At 51.1% G+C, this 21,066-nt stretch overlaps 2 protein-coding genes across 2 annotated transcripts; one reads left to right on the top strand and one right to left on the bottom strand.

Annotated features, from left to right (window-relative positions):
- Positions 1–380: 380 nt before the first annotated feature.
- Positions 381–9,013, bottom strand: Sbf (SET domain binding factor). Its single transcript, XM_018638162.2, has 20 exons — positions 8,881–9,013; positions 8,531–8,759; positions 8,034–8,268; positions 6,434–7,897; positions 6,257–6,340; positions 5,856–6,071; positions 5,534–5,727; positions 4,490–4,686; positions 4,224–4,379; positions 3,993–4,090; positions 3,785–3,887; positions 3,174–3,696; positions 2,958–3,057; positions 2,569–2,819; positions 2,278–2,428; positions 1,695–2,101; positions 1,355–1,605; positions 996–1,180; positions 702–907; positions 381–564 (listed from the first exon to the last, which is right to left on the bottom strand). Exons 1-20 carry the CDS (start codon positions 9,011–9,013, stop codon positions 381–383), a joined length of 5,367 nt encoding a protein of 1,788 aa, XP_018493678.2.
- Positions 9,014–14,485: 5,472 nt separating this feature from the next.
- Positions 14,486–18,235, top strand: LOC100909253 (uncharacterized). Its single transcript, XM_018638161.1, has 4 exons — positions 14,486–14,495; positions 14,629–14,697; positions 15,338–15,496; positions 16,050–18,235. Exons 1-4 carry the CDS (start codon positions 14,486–14,488, stop codon positions 18,233–18,235), a joined length of 2,424 nt encoding a protein of 807 aa, XP_018493677.1.
- Positions 18,236–21,066: the final 2,831 nt, after the last annotated feature.

Here is a 21,066-nt window from a genome sequence, read left to right as displayed (position 1 = left end):
GTGAATTGCCGTAGATTCCTGCATGTGTGTCACTTACAGGTATCCCCACCATCCGAGTGCATTTATTGTGTCGTTCGTGAGAGAAACGGAGTCCAACTGTTGGGAATGCGTAACTTCCAGCTTGCTTGATCACGCGCTGACAATCGCGATGTGAGCTTAATACCGGTCATTGTGTACGAAATCGTGTTCATGAAGATTTACTTTACAACGGATCTGGGACGAGCTGGTGCCTGTAACGTTCCTATTTCTCCCAGATTCGAAATTACACGGTCTCTATCTAAAGGAATCGATGTCTAACAGTCCCGTCCGCGCATCTACCTATCCAAATGTACGGACAGCTACTCCCAGCGAGTTCCGTTGTGAGCGCTTTGCGGAATTGCCTATTGTAGGCATGATTGGATTTTCTCAACCCACTCCTGGGCCTTCTTCTCGTTGTCGGCCATGAGGCCGTAAGTTCGACTGCGAGTGCGAAGTTCGAAGGTCTCCCCGTGCTGACTGACGGAGAGTACTTCACTTAGTTCGACGACGCCGCGATTCGCATGGTCTTCATGACCTTCGTAATACCTGTAGAAGGAAGAGGAATGGTCGTAGGTATATCCTTCATATGAAACAGAACCCGGATACCAGATCCGGTGGGAGTGGGAAGAGCTTCGTATCGCTACAGAATGCTGGAGAATCCGTGAAAAGCGAGATCGACTCACCTCAGCTGATGCTTCGTGGAATCGAGGACAAACCAGCGCTGCTTCCAACCCTTTAGAAGGGCTCCTCGTTTCGACAGATAACCTTCGAATGTTTTTGTCTCTATGATTCGGGACGTGAGCTGATCATACGCCGCAGTCGATTCCACCAGTGGAAGTATTGGATTTGAGGGTGGCTGGGAGATCAGCGCGGATTCCTTCTGCTTGACCTTAAAATTCGATCGGGGGACATAATGTGAGTACGAGAAAGACGCGATATCTGGCGCGCTGTTTCCGAGACGGTCCCATGAAAAATACCTTGGTGCAATTGGAGGGAGCCACGTCGTGACATTTGTCGTGGCAGTTGTAACCACAGTCCAAGCATTTCATGCCGGGTTTAACCAGACCCAGTAGGAGCTTCGAACAATGGTCACAGTACGTGGGGGTGTTGTAGTAATGCCTTTCGAAACGGTGCGCGTGACTACTGTCCTTGTTACTGAAGCCTATTCAAAGAAACGAGGAGTTTTCTTAGAACCTGCGCTGCGGGTGGATCAGTCGGGAATCGGGTCTGTGATCGACAGGAACAAGATCTGTTCCCAACTATGATGGCGACCCGAATTCGGTATCAAGAGGTAGTCCGAGCGGAAGGCTCTGGAATCTGTCCAACGATTGCTCACCTCGGACAAGGACGTCGACCTTGCGAGCTATCGAAGCACCAAGATCCATAGCAGATGGACTTAGCAGACCCCTGGCCACCCCACAAGCTCCGAAGATGCCCGTGGGTGCGGGCACTGGGAGATTCTGAGCTTCCAATCTATTCCAGACTTGTTTCCACTTCTGAGGCGTCCTCGCGAGCTCGAGTTCGGCTTTGCGAAGTTCTTCCAGGAGCAAAGGGAAGGACGCTTCTTCCTGTACGCTATGATTGTATCTGGAGAGGGAAGAGGATTTTTGAGCCGAGAGATACGGCGGATAGACGTCTTGGGAATATGCTCATCGTCTGACACCGAAGAAACGAACCCGTTCATGTTGATTCTGCGCTGATATTGAGAAGCGCGGTTCTCTGACGTCGACTCCTCGTCTTTATCTTCCGATTGCGTTTCGTTCTCTGCCAGAACGATTTCGAACTCGTAAGGAGAGGCGTTCGAAAGATGGTCCTCGAGATAGTATTCCCAAACTTCGAGATTCGCCATCAGGTACTGCGGCTTCAAGACCTCATCCAGCTCGGCCGTATACCAATAGTTGTGGAAAATTGGAGCGTTCGAGTGAACCTTCTGGATGTATTCGAATAGGTCAGGAGCTTCGGAATCGACTTCGACAGATTGAGCGACTCCTCCGTCGTTTATGAACGTGCGGAATCGTCCCGAAACGCTGTGGTACGCGAGGAAGCGGAGATAGAACTGGTTGAATTCGAAGGAGGTCGGGTACTGGAATCGGGAAATTCCTTATTCACCTATTCATATGCATTCGATGAAGAACCGAAAGAACTACGGCTATCTCTTTTGGAGAAGTGTTCGGGAGGAACTGAGAGTCCAGACGCGGATTTCTCGACTCCAGTTCAGGGTCGAATCACCGGAATTCGGTTTCTTCAGTTAAGTCTCACCTGAATCAGGAGTTGATGGACGCAGTCTAAAAATTGGAGGAATATCGGTGTAAATGCCGAAGACTGCTGAGATATATTTCCCCGGAGCGCGAATCGATGTCCGAAAGCTAGCCATTCTTTCTCGATTAGCGTGCAGAATCCGTCAATTTTCCTAGAATAAGACCAAACAGTCATTCCGGCATCGGGCACGTCTCGCGAAACCTCAACAGGAGGTTAAACGATCGATAACTGCACGCCTTTACTGAGCTCGTGATTCTGCAAAGACTCCTGGCGAGCGCTCCTAGAACAAACCTGTAGTGCGGATCCAAACAAAGTTGAGTGAGGGCAGAGAGCTGACAGGTGACATCCCAACCCTCCTCGAGGCATAAAACCACCGACGATCCGTCTTCGTGCATAAGATCCACGAAGTTTTTCGTGTGGTAGAGAAGCTCTTGGATGAGCTGAAGCCAGCCGGATTCTTCAATCCTAGTCATCAGCTTCAGATTGGGGTCCACAGTCGCTGGACATACCGCGCTGCAGAGCTGCTTGAAAGCAGTGCGAACCTACGGGGGAGTCAACGGGCCCTCTTTAAACCACTCGGGGAGAAAGGCCGCGAGATCAATGTGCCCGATTTAACTCGGTGCAGGATGAATGAGCAGAACGAGGAGGACCAATCCCGATCAGGCGAGCGGACTCCTCACCTTGGCAACTTCAAATGGATCCACCGGTATGAAGTCTGAGTTGTGTGGGGCTTTGACACCCCGTGTCTGGCTTTTCTCGCTCACTATGTAGAGCGCCGCCCTAGAATGGATGGGAAAAGGCTCGAGTTCGTCACAGTTTCGCGGCATATGACACGAAACGCTTCGAGAAAGGAAAATCATGCTCTTCGAGTATTTAGTCAACTGCTCCCCGCTCACCTATTGAAGAAGCTGGGGCTATCGTTATCTGAGCTCGATAGCATACTGGAAAGTGAGTGTCTATCCGATATGCTTTCCCTATGGGGCGGTCTATACGTGAACGATTTTCCGCCGGACCAACGATGTGCGTTCGATCGCGAGAACGAACCGTTCGTAAGGGTACCCGATGCCGTCATGCAATGACTGGCACCAGCGATTATGGTCCCGATATATTTCTCCTGCTCGATCCACATCGAAGTCTCTCCCTGAGTTCCCTGAGCCCCAATACGGTGCGCGATCCCTTTCCCATGTAGAGCACTGCCTCGGAGGAGCAAAGCTTTCGTTGTCGGATGTCTCCACGTTACGACCGGGAAACGACCGTGACGATAGCACTTGGCTACTTTTTGGAGACGATCCGAGTTCGCAGACGAAGGCACAACAACTAATGGGGGATAGCTCTTACAAAGGGTGTGTACGTGTCCGACGCTAAGGAGCCCGTTCTGACCGTTCAGCTGCAAACGCTGATAGTCTTTACTCAGCGTGGCTGGAAAGGAAATATCGGAGTTCAGATAATTCTCGCGGCTGATTCGGATTTCTCGAATGGAGCGTCGGTATCCCAGCCGTGGTCATACCTTCCCAGGGAGCCATGCTGAAGGGACCCTCGTCAGGGAGAGTTGCGAGTATGGTTCGATCATTTGGTAGAGTTTGGGTGAGTGTCGCAGCATAACTTCGTCCCTGAGGAATAAATTCGAGCTCTAATGACACATCTCCCTGCTCGACGGAACGGTAATGAGCATTATAATCCGGAGAGTGGCTTTCACAGGATGGGCATTCGCTTACCTTAGAAATTCCTGCTTTAACGGCTGTCTGGAACATCTTTTTCTTAAATCGAAGCGTGTGATGCTTCTCTTTGAGCTTGGGCACAACCGGTATCTGGCCTGGGGAGTAAGGAGGAGCGTTGGAAAAGCGGTAGCCTCCGGGTCGAAAAGCGGTTTAGGTTTTCCCGACGCTCAAGTCTTCACAAGAATAACTAGCATCCGCGAGGGAAATACGCAACGTCTCCAGCCATACCTTTCGAAAGTGCGAAAAGTCCTGCGCTTTGCCATTGCTGGCGTAATAAGTCAATCTTCTCTGGCGGAACCTCGAGGTCAACGGCGATCTTCATCAATTCGAACGTGTGAGACCTGAGTTGTAAGCAATCACTGTGGCACTGCTCCATGTTGAGGTCTGCAGTGGATTCCAGGGATTTCAATGGTCAAGTTACTCTGGGAGTCTAGCTCATCAATGCATGCTCTCATGTGGACGAAGCCGATGTGATTCTTGAGGATTCCACTCACCTTTCGGAAACGCAATCTTCTTGTCTTTACTGAGACTCGCGATGGGGAAAGCTCGAATCACATTGTGCTCGCAAAGGTACGGATCTATAGGAGTCCCCTTGAATATTATCCTATAATTTGTGACGAAGAGTGCACCCTCGGAAGGTATGAGAGGCATCACTAAATCTTCCTGGCGTCCATCCGGAAGGAGGTAGGCTCTAGAGTCCAGAAGAGTAATCTTTGTTAGTACGACGTGGATGACGAGCCTTCGGTAAATCTCTCAGATGATGGCCTCCGCGCAAGCATCGTATCTATTCGAACCCCACGGGAATGGGGGAGAAGTCCCTCATTGGGTGGCGGTCTTTGACCGCATCGTCTGAAGCTGTTCCGCGGAGGAGCAAGGCGGAGAAGTCAGTCGAGACGAAACTGTCATGCTTAGCAGGAGTCGAAATCGAGACAAGGAGAAAGATCACAGACATGAAAGCGACTCGTCCTTTGAGCGGACGGCCGTGTTTGGGCAGATTACTAGGCTTGGGAAATTTAATTTATTCCGACTTCCGTGTCTCGTGATCTTCCATCATTATCCCTCACGCATCACGACTGTCTCTCACCGCAGGGCTCGGATCAAGAACACATCGATACGCTCGTCTCAGAGCGTCAACAAATGAATCTTGACTCGCCCGGCGGATATTACTGCGATAACAACAACACGATGCCGCCAGAGAAAAAAATGACCACACGAGTCGACGATTCCTATTCAATGTACAAAAGGAAGCGAAACCTGCATGAACAATGCCTATGCGGAGATGGACCGCTAAAGAGATCGTATTTGGACAGATTCGGCGCTCGCAGCGGAAATCTGGACTTCGGATCCCCGAGCATTATCCTCCTCTTGACATCACAGCGTACTCAAATAAATAATAGGGACCGGCGCTTTTGAGATCTCAAAGATAGAAGACCGGCTCCCTCTGAGCGGTTTCTCTCTTTCTGAAGAGGGAGCCGAGTGATGAGAGTTTAGTCTTGCTGTAATTACTAATTGGCTCAGGTTGCGAGATTGACATGGACCTGATTTCTTCGGCGATGAATGTCTCTCCCGACAAAAGACAGGGCTGTTGAATCTTGGCTTTCAGAACTGGTGGCAGTCTTTCGCTTTCTCGATGAACGGCTCTCATGTCTTCGAGTTGCATATCGACGCGCTGAGGTATCATCGAGTGCAGTTGTCGCATATGCTCTTCGGTGACAAAGGCGTCAGTGCAAACCTTGAAAACAATCGATCAGTCAGAGTCAATCGTAATGAGCTTCGAGGATCGGTGGGAACTGTGGCGCAGTGCCGGCTGCGAATGGGATGGCTTGTAAGACTGAATGGGAGGCTTTTCTCTTGACCTACCTTGTCGATGAACCGGGCGATGAATTTAATGACTCCTTGACGCAGAATATTCGAAGAATCGTCCTCGTTCGCAAAGGAGCTCTCCCCGTCAATGGAGTCGGTATCGCAGATCGAGTTGCTCTCACTGCCGGCTGCTTTATTGTTACTGACATTATGTCTCTGCGATTTGACATCTGGAGGAATCCTCAGACAGGTAATGAGGTAAATATACTCCACCTGCAATCAGCAACAGCAGTTGAGACTCTCCACCCCTTGGGTCTAGGATTTGAATACCCTGACAGGCTCATCGGCTTTCGAGAGAGCTATTCCTCTCATCCCCATCGTTGGAGACGTCACCCAGAGAGAAAGTTGCTCTCCGGTTGTGATGATGATAAATTGGTGTAGGAAAATCGAAAACTTACTGCCTGGCTGTACAGAGTCTGTTCCTCCCGCTGATTATGAGTATCAGTCTGGAACTTGTCGGTGTTCCCTTGTGATAATTTCATCTGCGAACAGGATAAAGGAATTTTCAATCATTCGGAAATGAAAAATCAAGGATGGACAGCCATATTTCTCTGCGAAAATTCAGCTTCGCGAACCTGAGTGGCGCATAGCTCCAAAGCGACAGACGGGAAGTCTTTGCTCTCCTGGTATAACATGATGATGTTGCGTTCGACGTCTTGATGGAAAGCCGCTTCCCAGAACTCCATGCTCTGCCAGACGGCGTGATCTTGGAGACACGTATACGCAAACTGAACCACATTCGTGGCCAGCCGTCTGCAGAAAGTCTGCGTGAGCGGCAGGAGGAGGATTGCGATGCCGATTGTATCGACGTGAGTATTGGGATCATCTTGGAGTGCGCAGTTCATGAGTCGCACCACAAGGTCAAATTGGCTGAGTTCGAGCTCTACTCTGAAGTTGCCGGTCACGTAGCGCTGGAGCTCGTGGGCCAAGGCTGCGCGGTAAGCTCCGTTCTCAAACGCTCGTATTACACCCGGAATGCATTTACGTGCCTCGGAGAGGTTCTTGTCGAAAATACACTTGACACAATTGCGTAGGACGTCGAGTTTCCGCTCGACCCCGCTCACGGATCTCGTCGTCATGCCAGCGTTGGGTACGATGCGACCAATTTCGCTCTTAGAGTTCGAAGATCCGTTCGACTTCGCCGCACTCTGCTCAATGATTGCCGTGATCTGAGGAGCCACGAGAGGGGGGAAGGCGGGTTGGTGGATGCGTGTGAAGGCTCCTTGGGTCGGCTGAGGTACTCGTTGCAGAAATTGCGAGCCATGATGCTCGTTCTCGTACAATAGTTTGGCGATATCTTGAATATGGTGCTCGCGACTCTTGATGAGATGTTGCATCTCCACGTAGACCTCGTCGAAGAGATCGCACACTCGGTACGGAGGTCCACGATCCACAACGAATTGTTGGAAAAACATACAGTTCAGAAGTTTCTCGACGAACTCCGACTTGTTCTTGGCCTCGCGACTGAGGAACGCAGATCTATTGAAAACGATCAATGGTCGCGGATGGATGCGGACCACGGTCAAACAACACCGGTACCCCTGTAGCATTTGTGCGAAAATTCTCAGGAAAACTGCGCGAATCTGTTTGTCCAGCACGGCTGGATCGTCTCGTAAGACGCTCGGGTCCCGGGAAGTGTTCGTCGCAAGTTCCGAGGCGAACGCTTCATCCGCTATGAGTAAGTCTGGCTGCAAGATCATGCAGAGGTCTGCATGGAGTCTCTGCTGGAGGGAGTCCGGCAGTTTGGGAATCGTGACACACTGGGGCACGTCGAGCGATCCACTGTCCAGGTCCACCATCATGACGTCATAGATGTCGAGAATTTCTCCTCGGAGCGACGCGTGGCATCCCATAATAAACGGTGTCGGCGTATTCAAGACCTCGATGAGGGCCGACGGCAGCAACGGTATGTATACGTGCGTGTACTTGAACGGATACATCAGCGAGATGATCGCGTGGCACGATTGATGCAATCGCATATAGCTCTGGGAGAAGAACACGATCTTGAATTCAGCCATGGCGGCACAGAGCAGTTGAACCTTGAAGCAAATTATACTTTCAGACCGGAGAAGTCGAATACTTCCCTCAGGGCGGTAGTTGAAGGATTCCCAATCATTCCATAGACAGACGCCGAGTCCGTCATTGCTATGTTCGCTCAAAAAATGTGATGCTCACAACGTTGTGTGCAGAGAGACGGGAGAATAATGAAAAAACGCTGGTCCCGGTGACGGGGACAGCGGCGAACTTCCTCGGCTCGATGACCTGCAGATCTCCAGCTCCTAAGGAAAATCGGAGGGGAGGTGAGCCCGGTGGAGGAATCGTGACCGCTCCCAGCATGTTCCCAATCAAGGTCTCCAACGGAGCCTGGAGTCGATCTACGTGCGCTGTGTATATCAATCCCAGACATTGCCTGTGAGAGTAGAGGGTGATGAGTGGGGGAAGTCAATCTGATGCTCGATTCTGATTCAACCCCGAGGATAATTTAGATCTCTGATGAAAATTGTGGAAGTCTCTTAGGCTGTTGTAGCCGATTTCATGGAAAAGTTTTCCCTTCAGGCATCGGAAGATGATAGAAGGATATCCCATAAAGGGACTCTCGAGTGGGATACGTAGTGAGGTATTCATGACCTATCATATCGGCGGAGTCGATCTTGAGGGCACAAGATGCCTACCTCAGGATATTAATATGGGCGTGACGAGCGATCAAAACGAGACACCGAGGAGCGTATGTTAAGGAATGCCTCTCGTGATCCTGAGCGAGGGCAACGGGCTCCGTGAACGCGAAAATAGCCGCATTATGTCGATTGCCATTGATGTCGGTCAGAACCGCCACGAAAAACGTCGGCTTCGCGGGTTGGTTCGCCAAGGACCAGCCCTGAGGCTGGCAAAAGGTGTCGATACCTGAAAAGAATTTCATTTATCGAAGTAAACTCGACTCGGGAGAGTCATCATCTCTATGGAGACGACTGTACACGAAAAATTTGGAGCACATGATTCGTCTTATATTAATCGTAGTGAGTACCTTGTATGAAGGGCACATCTGGCCAATCGGTTACGGGGTATCGCTGTTGGATAGCGCCTTGGCTGCTTCCTGATCTTTCTTTGGTGTGGTCGAAACCGACCACGACAAAATAGTCCGCGAGCCGAACCGCCATTTTTCGATCAAATCGGCAGCATCCCTAGCTCGGCAGCAGTTTTTGGGGAGACGTTACTCGTCGCTGTACACCATCACAAATTCCACCTACGTAAGAGAACGTTGAATCAGTACACCGGGTCCAGTCTCAGGGCGCGATTTTATATATTCCTGACTCCGAAGTTTCGAATTCTATTCTTGAAGTGGAAGAAGAAAGGATACAAGTTCCGCGTTCTTCGATCGGTTCCGAGAAGAAGTATTTTCTATCGCGATGAGAATATTACGATTTTGGCCCGTTCTTAAGAGCCAATCTAGGCGGGACCGGAGCCAGAGTCGCTGCTCCCGCAAGCCAGAGCTCAAGTTCGGAATCAATGGGTACCCAAAGCTCCCATCAATGCGGAAAATCGGGCGTCGAGAGGGCTCCCAAAAATTGGCATCAACCGAGCGACCCTCGGCGACTGTGTTGAAAAGCCTCGCAGAGGACATGATCAAGACATCTGTGGAATGCTCGGTGCGAGTGACTGTCTTTCGAAACGTTGACGCTGTTTCCAACTCCGTACCGGGAATAGGAGCAGGGACCCTCATGGAGAAGAAGCAACGACACTCGAACGTCGAAATGGAACACGTCAATGCATAGGTGGCCCCATTCGAGGAAAGCGATCCTCTGAACGAGATGAAATATGTTTTTTTTAATAGTTATTGTACATTCGCGAATGCGCTGCCGGGGAGCACGAGACTGGAACACTCAATGTTTCCGAGAGAATAGTTTCGGACCGCGCTCCTCTCTTGTGAGTATCCGCAGATGCTCACGGGATAGCCCGCAAGCCCGGGCCGCATTTTAGAGAATCGAGAACGGAGCCGTTCTGCGCCTTGAAAGTGAACCTCGGTTTCCGAAGAGATAGCCCACTGTCCGATTCGGTGCAGCGAAGTCCCGCCTGAGTCGACGTCGATGTCGCGATGCGGACCTGCATCCGATATAAATACAGGCCGCTCCCTGAGACCGTCGGAATATTCGGCGGTATTACAGAATACCGTCGTCCAGCACACCGAATTTCCCTTACGCTTTTACAACCATCCAGGAGCAGATTGCGGCGATTCGAGCCAAGAGCCACCTGGCTCTCTCAGAGAGACACAAGAGACTCTCGGGCTTACGACGAGCTCGAGGCTGGTGGAAAATTCGGGGCGAATTTCCCCGAGTGACATATCTATTCATCTATTCATTCTGAATACAGTGGGGTCCCGGTTAGCGGATCTGACAGGTCTCGGGACTTCCGAATTTCCTGTTTTTTCCTGCTAGCCCGTCGACCGAGATGCACGATGCAATATAGATGCCTAGCCTCCCATTAAGACCATTTCCAATTGTGGCTCCGCTTTAGGAACTTTTCGGTTAACGAACCTTTCCACGGAACCGAGCAGGTTCGCTAACCGGGACCCCACTGTAGTTTAGAATAGGCTGCTATCCAGCGCGGTACCCGCGTGATGGAAACGGATGAGACTGCGCCGAGGTCGTCTCCTCCTGTCCTGAGGTCACCGAAAGAGACAATAATGTGCTTAGGTCCAGTCGTCCCTAACCTACGTGTTCAGACTAAACGCCCGTACGACGCTCTTTGAGGGTCAATTCCGCTGCATGAAATCTCGAGCGAGCCTGGAGTCCGTGATTTCATCGTCCAATCAGTGCACGTCGGTAGCTAAACTTGGCTGCTCTTCGCCTCAGAATGATCAGCCGAAAAACCGCCTTCTAGACTTCGAAGATCCTCTTGAGGGACTCTGCTATAGATTCGAGGGCAGTGAATCTTTTTTCCTCGTCTCTAATTAATGTGAGCGCGGTCAGTCTGTCGGTCAGTCGAGTGATCGCTCGACTCGCTGGGCGTGAAAGAGTGAGATTGAGAGAGGAATACCGTTGTCGGGTCCGGTGGTCGTTCTCTTGTGACATTTCAGCCATGACATAACGGAAACAGCCATGATTTCCAACCAGCGTGATAACCGCTCGCTTTCCGTAGAGAGGATCGGTCAAGGAATACGTTTCCGGATATTTCGATCATGAAAATCGTTCAAACATTTCTTACACCGGAACAGATTTTTTTCACCTCCATGGCGGATACCCGTGATTGTCCTGCGGGGGAACGGGCTATGAGCCCTCGAGAGCCCCGAACAGATCCCGAAGCAGCCCGTGGACAACGCAGATGAGCGGCTAGTCAGCAAAATCAGGAGTATTCGTGAAAAGCCACAAATTCGTCTTCTACTGGAAGCATCCCCCGCGCGGTGACACCGAGGTCTGATTGATTTTGAGCGCTCCGAAAGCAAGCTCCAAACTTCGCTCCAGAACCGCCTTCTGAATCCACCGATACTTCTATCGATACGGCCATCTACTCCCGTAAATCATCAAGACAGCTGATCGTGAAGATCGGGACAGCGCTCCGCAACGGTCAGAGCCCCCCGCCCCTAGTTAGATGATAGCCCGTCTTCCGACGTGAACTCCATTCTCAAAAAAATCCATAATCACCCGCTGGTGGACGATCATTCCCTTCGACTTCTCATTATTTCTCTACAGGCGTCGCAACCGTGCAAGCGTAGCGAACGCCATGAAGGGAGTCGCGGATAGGTCCCGCGAAGTTACAGAAGAAAACATAACTTAAACACAGCTCTGCCCGGAGCGCATAACTTCGTTCTTATGTCAGCAGCTGCATGCGCAGTCGACATGAGTTCCGAGGACGTTCAAAATCTTCCTCGATTGAACATGTTTCTACTAGCTTGACTTTGAAATATATATAAACAGCATCGCGCTATATCGCCTCGGAACAAGTTTCTGGTTTTCCAGTCCGACATACACTCTCAGAAAAAATCTCAAGGTGTGGTTGCTCCGTTCCAGCGTTGCCACACCTCGAAGCGACTGATGTTTGCCCCTCAACTTTTCCATTAGCTTAATTACTGTTTCTTCAGCTCGATTGACGGATGCGACTCGAATTCCACTTTACACTGTCCGGACTCACAAGGTTCTCTCGGACGGACGGCTAACGCACGGATCACGAGAAGGACGAGTCCACTCGAAGAGCTTGTCGACCCAGACCTCCCGGGAGGAATTTGCCGAACTCAGCAAAGCCTGATTCCTTTTTTCAACTCGCAAATGCTTCTCTGAAGCGTCTGCAGGCTTTGTCGGGCAATTGGGCGGGAGGTTCTACATCGACCGATGTTCACATGCTTATCCCGGCTTGCGGTTCGAATCACTGATCACCAAATCGAACGCTATCTGACGTCCTGATCGTTTGACAGGGAGCCCAGAGCGGACTCTAACAACTGGCCAGAAACTCTCTATCCTCCACTGTCGAGTTTCCTCCCAACCAGAGACAGGGATAACACCAGCACCAGGCAGTACTCACTTAGTGAGCCAGTCAGTCGGACCGTCAGGCAGTCACTTTCCACACATACACACTCGAGAGAGAGATCAGCAACACCGCCAGCCGCCGCTGCTGCAGCAGAAACACAACTACCGCCTCATCACAAACAAGTGCGGCTGAGATTCAAATCCAACGGCTGTAGTCAGCGCTCTCCGTACGCTACTACTGATAGCTCCGTGGGCGCAGGTTTCAACTTTAGGATTGCTGTGGGAGATCGGTGTGCGGGAAGCGAGCGTGAAATTGGAGAAGGAATCAGAAATTCGGAGTGTGAATTAAGAGAATGATGTCGATGATCTTTTCTGCGAGCTTGAGAAAAGGGCTATCCGTCCCACAAAGCTCGATCTTGAGTCGGCCGGTGCTTAGCGATCCGGGGCATCGGCTCGTGGGGCTTCGAGACTGGGATTATGGGGATGTGCTCGAAGTTAAGATCGTCAATGTTCTCCGCAGAAGCTTCCCGGCATGCAGAGCCAGGATGAGTCTTGTGTATCCATAGGGATAGTCTCCGGCACAAGCATCCAACCCAGCCACTGAGCCCATCCGTGATACACATGCGAAACCAGATTACAGCGCGAATCGGTAGTCGGATTTCACATGAACGCCTAGGGAGGCAGTTGAGATCCATTCTCCTCGGCGGGCATACGTCGTCTTGAATGACTGGACCACAGGAAAAGCTGGACGGATGACAAAACTATTGGTTGCGTTTACTCTGAATCGATCAGTCTCCGATGCTCGAGTAGTCGGTCACAACTCTGGGGACCTCATGCCTTGAAAAGTTCTGGGGGAGATCTCCGAACGAGGCGGAAGATAGCACCCCGCGAACCTAGTGTGGGGTCGCGCGATCTGGTTCTTTATCAAAAGGGAGGACATTAACACCATCGTGTCCACCACCCCATGGACAGTCTCTCTCCCTGTCCGGCTCTTTGATAGTGCTTGTTCTATTCGCACAGATTCCGTAAAGACTTCTCGTGGCTCTTTAGGCGTCTGATGCTTACGAATCAGATCTGACGAGGAACGACTTCCTTCAGTATCTCAAGCACACGGCCTGCATGGCCGGCCGACAGAAAAGGGAGTAGGACTGTCATCTTGCAGCAGACGGGCAGCAACCCTACCTGGAGCATGTCTCTCTGTCGCATCAGGGAATTGCATCGCTGAGAGTCTTGCGGCAGAAGATTCAGCGTCTTCCTTCGACCTATTCCTGATCCGACAGATCATGTGTCCACAATACTTGGACGAGTCTCGGTCTTATCCGGACTCGACGGCATCGTTCCCGGAAGTCGGCCCAAGGGCACAACGGCAGAGAATTAGGATCATCAATTGATCATATCAGGAACTCTCGGGTGGAATCGAGAGTGCAATGAAGGTTATGCTGCGACTGCCGTGATTGCCTCCACTCGGTGGGAGTCGGCGGCCAAGCTTTCGAAATCGAAATTGGCGCCACGCGAGGACAGGCCAAGGGACCGCGGCCGCATCGAACAGCCAGTCAATGGAAATCGTCGTCATTTCTTGGCCAACTTCATTGAGAGGGTAGCATCATTTTTTCGTCGCTCTTCGCCGAGTACTTCAATTTTTTGTGCAGTCTTAGCTTTTTCGGACCGTGTGTCTGCCAAAATTCTGAGAGTCGGAGTGAGAATCGTGGATTTCCAAGCGCAATCGCCATCAAAAACTCTGTGAATTCCTCTATCTTCCCTACAACATACAACACCCGGACTCCTGTCTTCACTCGCAGCAGCAGCCGCCGTAGAAGCAAATCTGTTAGCCCTAACGAAAGTGTCTGAACACCAAGGGTCAACGAAATGTCAATTAAAAGCGAATCTCGAGGTAATTATGAACATCTGAGCGTTCCCCGGACTCTCGATGAGGCTTCCGAAACTCAAAGGCGGAGATATTTCCTCTTGGAGTGCTCCGTTTCGGTCCTGACTCGCCAAGACTTCAACGATCCATCGATCGATTGGGGCCGACAGTGGAGAAGTGCATGTACTCCAGGAAACCTCGCCGAGTCTTCCCATCGAAATATTACCGACCATATCGCGTCCATTCTCCGAAGAACTGCCGTTCATGTTGACATCATCGTGAATTCAGCATTGCGCAAACCGCTCGCCATGCGAGTTGGTAAACAGTTACTTTTCGTCATGGCTACGACGAGTCCCCGGCCCGAAACTTGTCGATCCCTTTTCGTTCCGGCGATTCTTGCGGGATGGCTGAAAGCCTTGGCGTTTCGAATGACATGCGCTTTCGTTTTCAGAAGTCGGATCTGTGGACGAGCGAAGTTCTTCGGGAGCCAACTCTGTTACAAGCGACGACAGTTCGGAACGTGAGTTGAAGTCCTCTCAGGTTGGGAGGCCGCTTCGTGATGAGAGATCGATCATCGAATCGACGAACAAGGATATTTGCAAAAGATTTCAACTCAATTTACTGGGCTCCCGTTCGTAGGAGCACTGGTATCGACATCTTGTGGGTGACTTGATTCTTTCTCTTCCTCCCTTCGAAATAATCGCTCCGCAGCCCTGGAGCTTCTAGTACCTAGATTGGGGTCAGTCACCATTCAAGAACTCTGAAATGGAACTAATCAGTGTTTCCTATGAGAATCACTAATACTAGCGAGTCGACTGTTCGCTTTTTTTCTGCTGAGATCATCGTTTGGGATTCGATATAATCCGCTGAGATGGATCCTGATCTCTCCAGTGTCTTTGACACCGATCCGTGTCGAGAATCTACCGACTTCCGCACCGTGCGGGTTCCAATAATCCTGCTCGATCACGGGCGATTCCCTCCGTGATCCCGACCCTCATAGGTTTCCGATCTTTATTTCCGTGGGGCAGATCACTCCTCAGATGGCCCTCGAACATGCTATCCAGAGAATCTTGGATTACTTTCCGGATCCGAATTGCGGCCTGAAATATCCTCAATGCGTTCGATTCAATGTGCAATGTTCACATATATCTTCATCACAGGTACAGCTAAGAAGTCGGAAGTGCCACGGAATGCAGCTCTGAGGTATTCGTATGAATTTCTCCTCAAGCTTCAGAAGAGTAAACTTTCGAAGAAGCCACCGGAGTGCATCGATCGACTTCGTCAAGAATGCATTCTCCGAGAAACCTGGAGATCAGATAGTGAGTACTCAAAACCTCTCGTGATGATGCATGCGTGTGCGACTTTCGCAAGATGCACACATGGCGTCTCCCATCTGAAGTATGACGTTTCGGGTCTTCGGAGCTGGGCCGGGAGTCAGAATTCTACTGAGCTCGGCTCAGTCCCTATTTCTATGTGGGAAGCCGTGTAAGAGTTGCCGCTTGTGGCACTCCTGAAGGATTAATGATGATCCTCCGCAACCGTCACGATTCCACGCTCTCACGTGCTCTGTTCGAGAATCAGACCGCGGCCCCGTCTCTGGAAACATTTGCATCGTTATCAGCACGACCTCTTCGGGTTTCTGTTCTAGCGGGGACTTGTTCCATCATTTGTTTGAGCTTGCTCTTCAAGTGATCGATCAGCAGCTTGAGCGCCCCCGCTCCCAGTTCACGGAACTGACGTGATGGCCATGGAATAGCCCAGTCTGAAGTCCTTGCTTGCAGGAGGGATTTGATTCCGCAGCCGTCTCGGTCTGCGGGACTCCTATCATTTATTATGAGCCCTCGAATCACAGTGGATTCCGTTCTGTTGCAGGGGAGAAAGACTCGGAAAGAGATACTGAATTCCCAGCCGCCTTAACCAAACCACCTCCCAGCTTTAGGGGCGGTTGTAAGGTCGATAAGGCTGTCCTGTCGGATAATCCAAATCCGGGGAGCAACAGCGTTAAGAAATCAGCTGCCTCCAAAGGCGAGAGAAGAGTTGGAAGCGGCCGTTTGGGCTCGTACAACAAGGATCGCGAATCCGATTATGGCTATCCACAGGAACGATCTCGGAGACTGTTCGATCATCAAGTCAACGAACCGCTGAAGAGAAGCAACGGCCGATATGTGGACATGAATTCGAGCCGAGGACATGCCGACGATGAGCCCGAGTGGTTCACCGAGGGTCCGACGTCGCAGACTGACACCATTGAGCTCGGTGGCTTCGAAGACAAATCAAGGAAGGTCCGCACCCCGTCGCCTCCCGAAAAACCCACATTTAACGTAGATGGACAACGTTCGCAGGAGTTTGTGAACCTTCTGAAGGAGATGTGCGACATACCGAGCGGTACACGGAAGAATGCCTCGATCAACTTCGAGCAATCTTTCGGCAACGGTCACGACGACGAGGAGCACAGTTTCGAAGACGAGGCCATACAGGCCGCTTCGCGAGCCGGATCTCGATTCATGTCTAAAGTGTTCGCGAAAACGGTCGAAGACGATTCTTCGCCTTCGTCCAAGCCGGCCTCACCGCCAATCAATGCCAAAGACCTCGAGACGAGCCCTAGACCTGTACTCGAGCTGTTGGAGAACACAAAAGAGTCCACATCGGTGTCTTCTCTGCTGAAAGATATGTTCCCATCGTCCGGTGAGAGCCACCGATCAGAGAGTGTTGCAATCTCTTCCTCGGGAACAGCATCGAATTATGATTCCCCGGAGGGCCTTCAGAGCAGGAATTCTCTCCAGAACGGCAACATGTTGGGCTCCATCTTTCCGACGCCTGTCACCATGGGTTCGTCGACGACAGCTCCGAAGCTGTCTGCCCCTAAAAACGGTGTTCTCGATGTTGAAAAAGGGGTTCAGGGCAAAAACATTCTGGAGTTGCTCTTGAGCGGGGCGAATGTCACCAACGTTCCTTCAACGCCGCATTCCGCCAAATCGGTGGAAGAACTCGAAGCTGATCTGAAAATGGAATCCCGTCTCATGCAGATGACTTATCCTGCGGGTCCTTCTTATGATCCCTTCCTAGACGGTCGTTCAATGATGGCACAGCTTATGGGCAATGGAGCCATGGAAAGATCGCTGGGCTTGCTGAGCGATCTCCAGTCGTCCGTTCGGGATATCGGACAGGACGGAGCTATCCATCCGGGTGCTCCGTACATGTCGTCGAATTCGTCTGCGTCGCCGCCTCAACAGGTGTCGGCCTCTCAAATTCCGGCTCAACAAGCTTATCAACATACACAACAACGACAGCAACAAGCAAATACTACGCACAACAATGCCTCGCTCGACATCATGAGACTCCTTATGGAGGGGAGCTCGATGCCGGAGAGGGATCAGGGCAAGCCCTACAAGCAGCAGGACCTTCGGAACGTGCCCACTTCGGTCCTGTTGCAGGAGAAGCACGCGCAGCGCGGCAAATCAGGACCCCAGGCCGGCGGACCCCGACCTATTGTCAAGAGTAACAAGAATCCGCCGCCTTGTCCTCCACCCACAGCGCCGGCTGAGACCGGTGAAGATCTCCTCCAAAGGTTATTCCATCAGCAGCAGCACGAACAACAATTCGCACATCATCAGTATCAACACCAACAGCATCCTCAACAACAATATCATCATCATCCGTCGCAGCAAGCTCATCATCAACAGCAACAACAGCGATTCCGTTCATACATGGCTGGGCCCCAAGGGGCCGTCGGCTTCAACGGCAACACGACCGCCCCGGCGCAACATCAGGTGCGAATGGCACCTTCACAACGTCGTCCCCTGACGGGAGGTCACGGCCAGCGGTTCCCCCAGGGCGGAGCTTTCACACTCGGATCGGGCCCTATAAGCAACCATGCTGCTAACGTGATGGCCCGGAGCTCGGAGAGCTCGATCCTGAGCCCCGACGACGCCCTGGCAAAATGGTTCGGCAATCTCGGCTGCAATCAGCCTTCGCTCCCGGTTCCCACCAATGTACTCCGCGTCGAGGAGCTCGAACGCCAGAACAATCGTCTCCACCAGGCGAAACCCACTGCCTAGGTTTCGAAAACCAACAACGCCACTCAACGGAGATCCGACGACCGCGAAGTCGGACTGGGTCTCCCGTCGGCGATTGAAGACGAAACACGTCGAGTACGGAAACGTCCAGGTGAGAAGTGCTCGATTGCGATGGACTCTATGTTTAGGGTTCCGAGAAGGGTAGATGAAGAACGCGCGTCTGACGATCCTTTCTCATCTTACTATACCAGTAACGATGTCTTGACTTGATGTAATGTTGTACAAATCACACACGCAGCGACGTAATGTCTCTTGCTTCTTCATCGTAATAGTTTTTTGTCGCTGTCGCCGAATCGAATTCGTCTTTGGATCGCTTGGAGCATCGTCGATCGGTCGATCAGCGGACTGGTCGCTGATCCCATATCCCGTTTCGCGACGAAAATCCAGCGAGCATCCGAAATTCCCTCAAAACCTGCTATCGAGTCGGATGTCAGAGGACAAGGATGACGGAGGCGGCGGCGACCTCGCGGAAGTCTATCTATCTACTCAGAAATGCAGAAATTCAAAAGCCAGTTTTTTCGTTGTTTGACCGGGTTTTCTGCTCGTATACACAGAACCGGTTTTTTGAGAGGCGTCCGCCTGAAATGAACCCCAAAATGGACTCTGGGGCCCGCTCTGTCCAGGTCCATGATCGCCCTGCTCTCGACTCCGATCCAATCCTGCAAGTCTTTATTGGTATATATTTTGCAGTGGTTCGAGCTGAGACAGGGCCAGGGACTGAAAGTGAAATAAGAAAAGTAAATGGACTGCGGGTAAACATAGGTGAAGCACGGGCGAGAGGGGTACTTTGCGTTATCAAAACAGCGGGGCACAGCGCGCTGACAGTAAAGGAATAATGTCGAGTGCCGAGAAGAACGTCAGACCCGATAGGAAAAGCCCGGGTCGATCCAGTGCAGTTGCGGACAACTGGATTGACTCACTACGACTGCAACCACCACCACAACTACTTCTAGTGAAAAAGTGAGTGATCGAGTATATGAGTATGTGCGCAGATGAGTTTGTCAGAGAAAAATGATCATAGCGAGAGATCGAGAATTGAAGCGCGTAGTTGTCTGGATAACTGTCACTGGAGCATCGTCACAGTGATCTTTTTGCTTTTTTTCGGTGGGCCCCGAGTGTGGGTCTTTCGGTGACGCGTAAATTTAAATGAGTTCGCGAAACAGTCGCAATCGGAGAAGGGTGTGGTAAGGAATAAGTGGGTGAAATCGGTGGAACATCGGGAGTGGAGCGACGATATTGATATACCACACCACGTGCGCAAGTATTAATGTAATTATTCGTACTCGCAAGTGAGAATTTCGAATTTTCGTCAATCAACCAACAAACCAATCAATCAATCAGTCATTAATACAGTCAGCGAGTCAGTCAGGAAACGATTCGGACGTCTCGTACCAACACGACGTTCGGCTTCTCGGAAGAGCGAATCAATCTTGGCTGATCTAGTATGCGGGCGGTATGATTGACCTTGTAGTTTACGTCACTCGGGTCGGCGGAGCTTCAAGTGTTCATTATCTTTGAACGAGTTTTTTGGCGATTTTTGTTCAATGAACTCTACCGACTGAATCACAGGGACATGGTGCAAAGCTTGAGGGTTGCTTCGCCCGCGAACCTCGGACTGCTTAAGGGTTGCAGTATCCAGGTTTGGAGCTCGCTTGTCTTGAGGGTTGACTCGTGAGCCGGTCCCGTGTGATGAGGAGTAGGTGAAGTTCGATCGGTTTTCCTTCCGCATTGGAGCTCCGGTATTCCATGTTCAGATCAGCATCTGAGGAGGCGCAACGCCCTGCGGAGATGGCCAAGTGATTCGAAGGGAGAGGAGATTTAAGGACTTCAACCAACATGAAGACGATGTGCAGACCATCGTCCGGGTCTAGCTGGGCAAATCGGGCTAGTGAATGTCCTTAAGGACTCTCACACAAAAGTCCGTGCGTCGGCTGGTCAGATCGCTTTCCAACGATCGTAACCGTCGAGTTGTTCATTTTCAAGTGTCTCATTCAAGTGTCTTGACACACGCGGACCCGGTCTCACTACGTGAAGATGGTCTCGGTGACTCCCGAGTCGCCCGCGATTTTTCCAATTTCCCCCAAGGAACTCTGAGCTCGTTCACGCGGTTTCGGTACGGGGGAGAGCTCTATCGAAATAAGTCTTGTTTGAACGTTAGTGTCCCAAGCCGTTGAAAACATGAATCAAGCTCCGAGAGAATCTGATTCTAGAGCAGATGATAAAGGCAGGGAGTTCTCTGAGTTTGGAGACAAGCGGAATGAGACGACGGGGAGGAACGAGCGAGCACGAGAACATCAGATCGTAAGGAGATCGTGCTGTGAGAGATGTAAGCGATAAGGAGATTTGGTAGTCTGAAGAGGAACAATTGAACTTGGAATATGAATCGAAAATCTGTTTCTTCCGGCTCATGGGAAGGGGAAGGAAAAATCTTGAGAAATCCAGAGTATCATCACTGTGTGATATTCCTAAATCTAATAAAGAAGAAAAAAAACTTGAATTGTCATTCTTCTCCCGGGATCAGCTGAGCCAGGCATGACTATTTCCGGGCTCGGGCTGTCGGGCTATCGACCGCTGAGTTTCAGATCGTCGAACTTCTGAGCTCACAGAGCTGATGGAAAATGGAGAGGGGCCTCGATTACTTCGCAGCTTTCGTTTTATTTTTCGAAGTCAATTTTTCCATGGTACTGGGTCCGTCGACCGCGTCTCATGAAGACCAATGGTCCACGAAAACTCCAGACTCAGGAGAGTTGCAGACGCGTGCTTGGAGGAGCCTTCCTCGCTTCCGGAGAACGTAGCTTTCCTTTGAACTCGAA

This window comes from Galendromus occidentalis, unplaced genomic scaffold (assembly GCF_000255335.2).
Source record: "Galendromus occidentalis unplaced genomic scaffold, Mocc_1.1 scf7180000076630, whole genome shotgun sequence".
NCBI classification, from domain to species: Eukaryota; Metazoa; Arthropoda; class Arachnida; order Mesostigmata; family Phytoseiidae; genus Galendromus; species Galendromus occidentalis.
This window is presented reverse-complemented; position numbering and strand designations above follow the sequence as displayed.

Coding starts and splice junctions, on each gene's coding strand:
- LOC100909253 (XM_018638161.1), top strand. Junction 14,698..15,337: donor AAGCGACGACAGTTCGGAAC/GTGAGTTGAAGT, acceptor TCTTCATCACAG/GTACAGCTAAGAAGTCGGAA. Junction 15,497..16,049: donor AGAAACCTGGAGATCAGATA/GTGAGTACTCAA, acceptor GTTCTGTTGCAG/GGGAGAAAGACTCGGAAAGA.
- Sbf (XM_018638162.2), bottom strand. CDS start 9,013: ATGGCGGTTCGGCTCGCGGACTATTTTGTCGTGGTCGGTTTCGACCAC. Junction 6,072..6,256: donor AGACTCTGTACAGCCAGGCA/GTAAGTTTTCGA, acceptor TGCTGATTGCAG/GTGGAGTATATTTACCTCAT. Junction 4,380..4,489: donor GAAGATTGCGTTTCCGAAAG/GTGAGTGGAATC, acceptor AATCCACTGCAG/ACCTCAACATGGAGCAGTGC.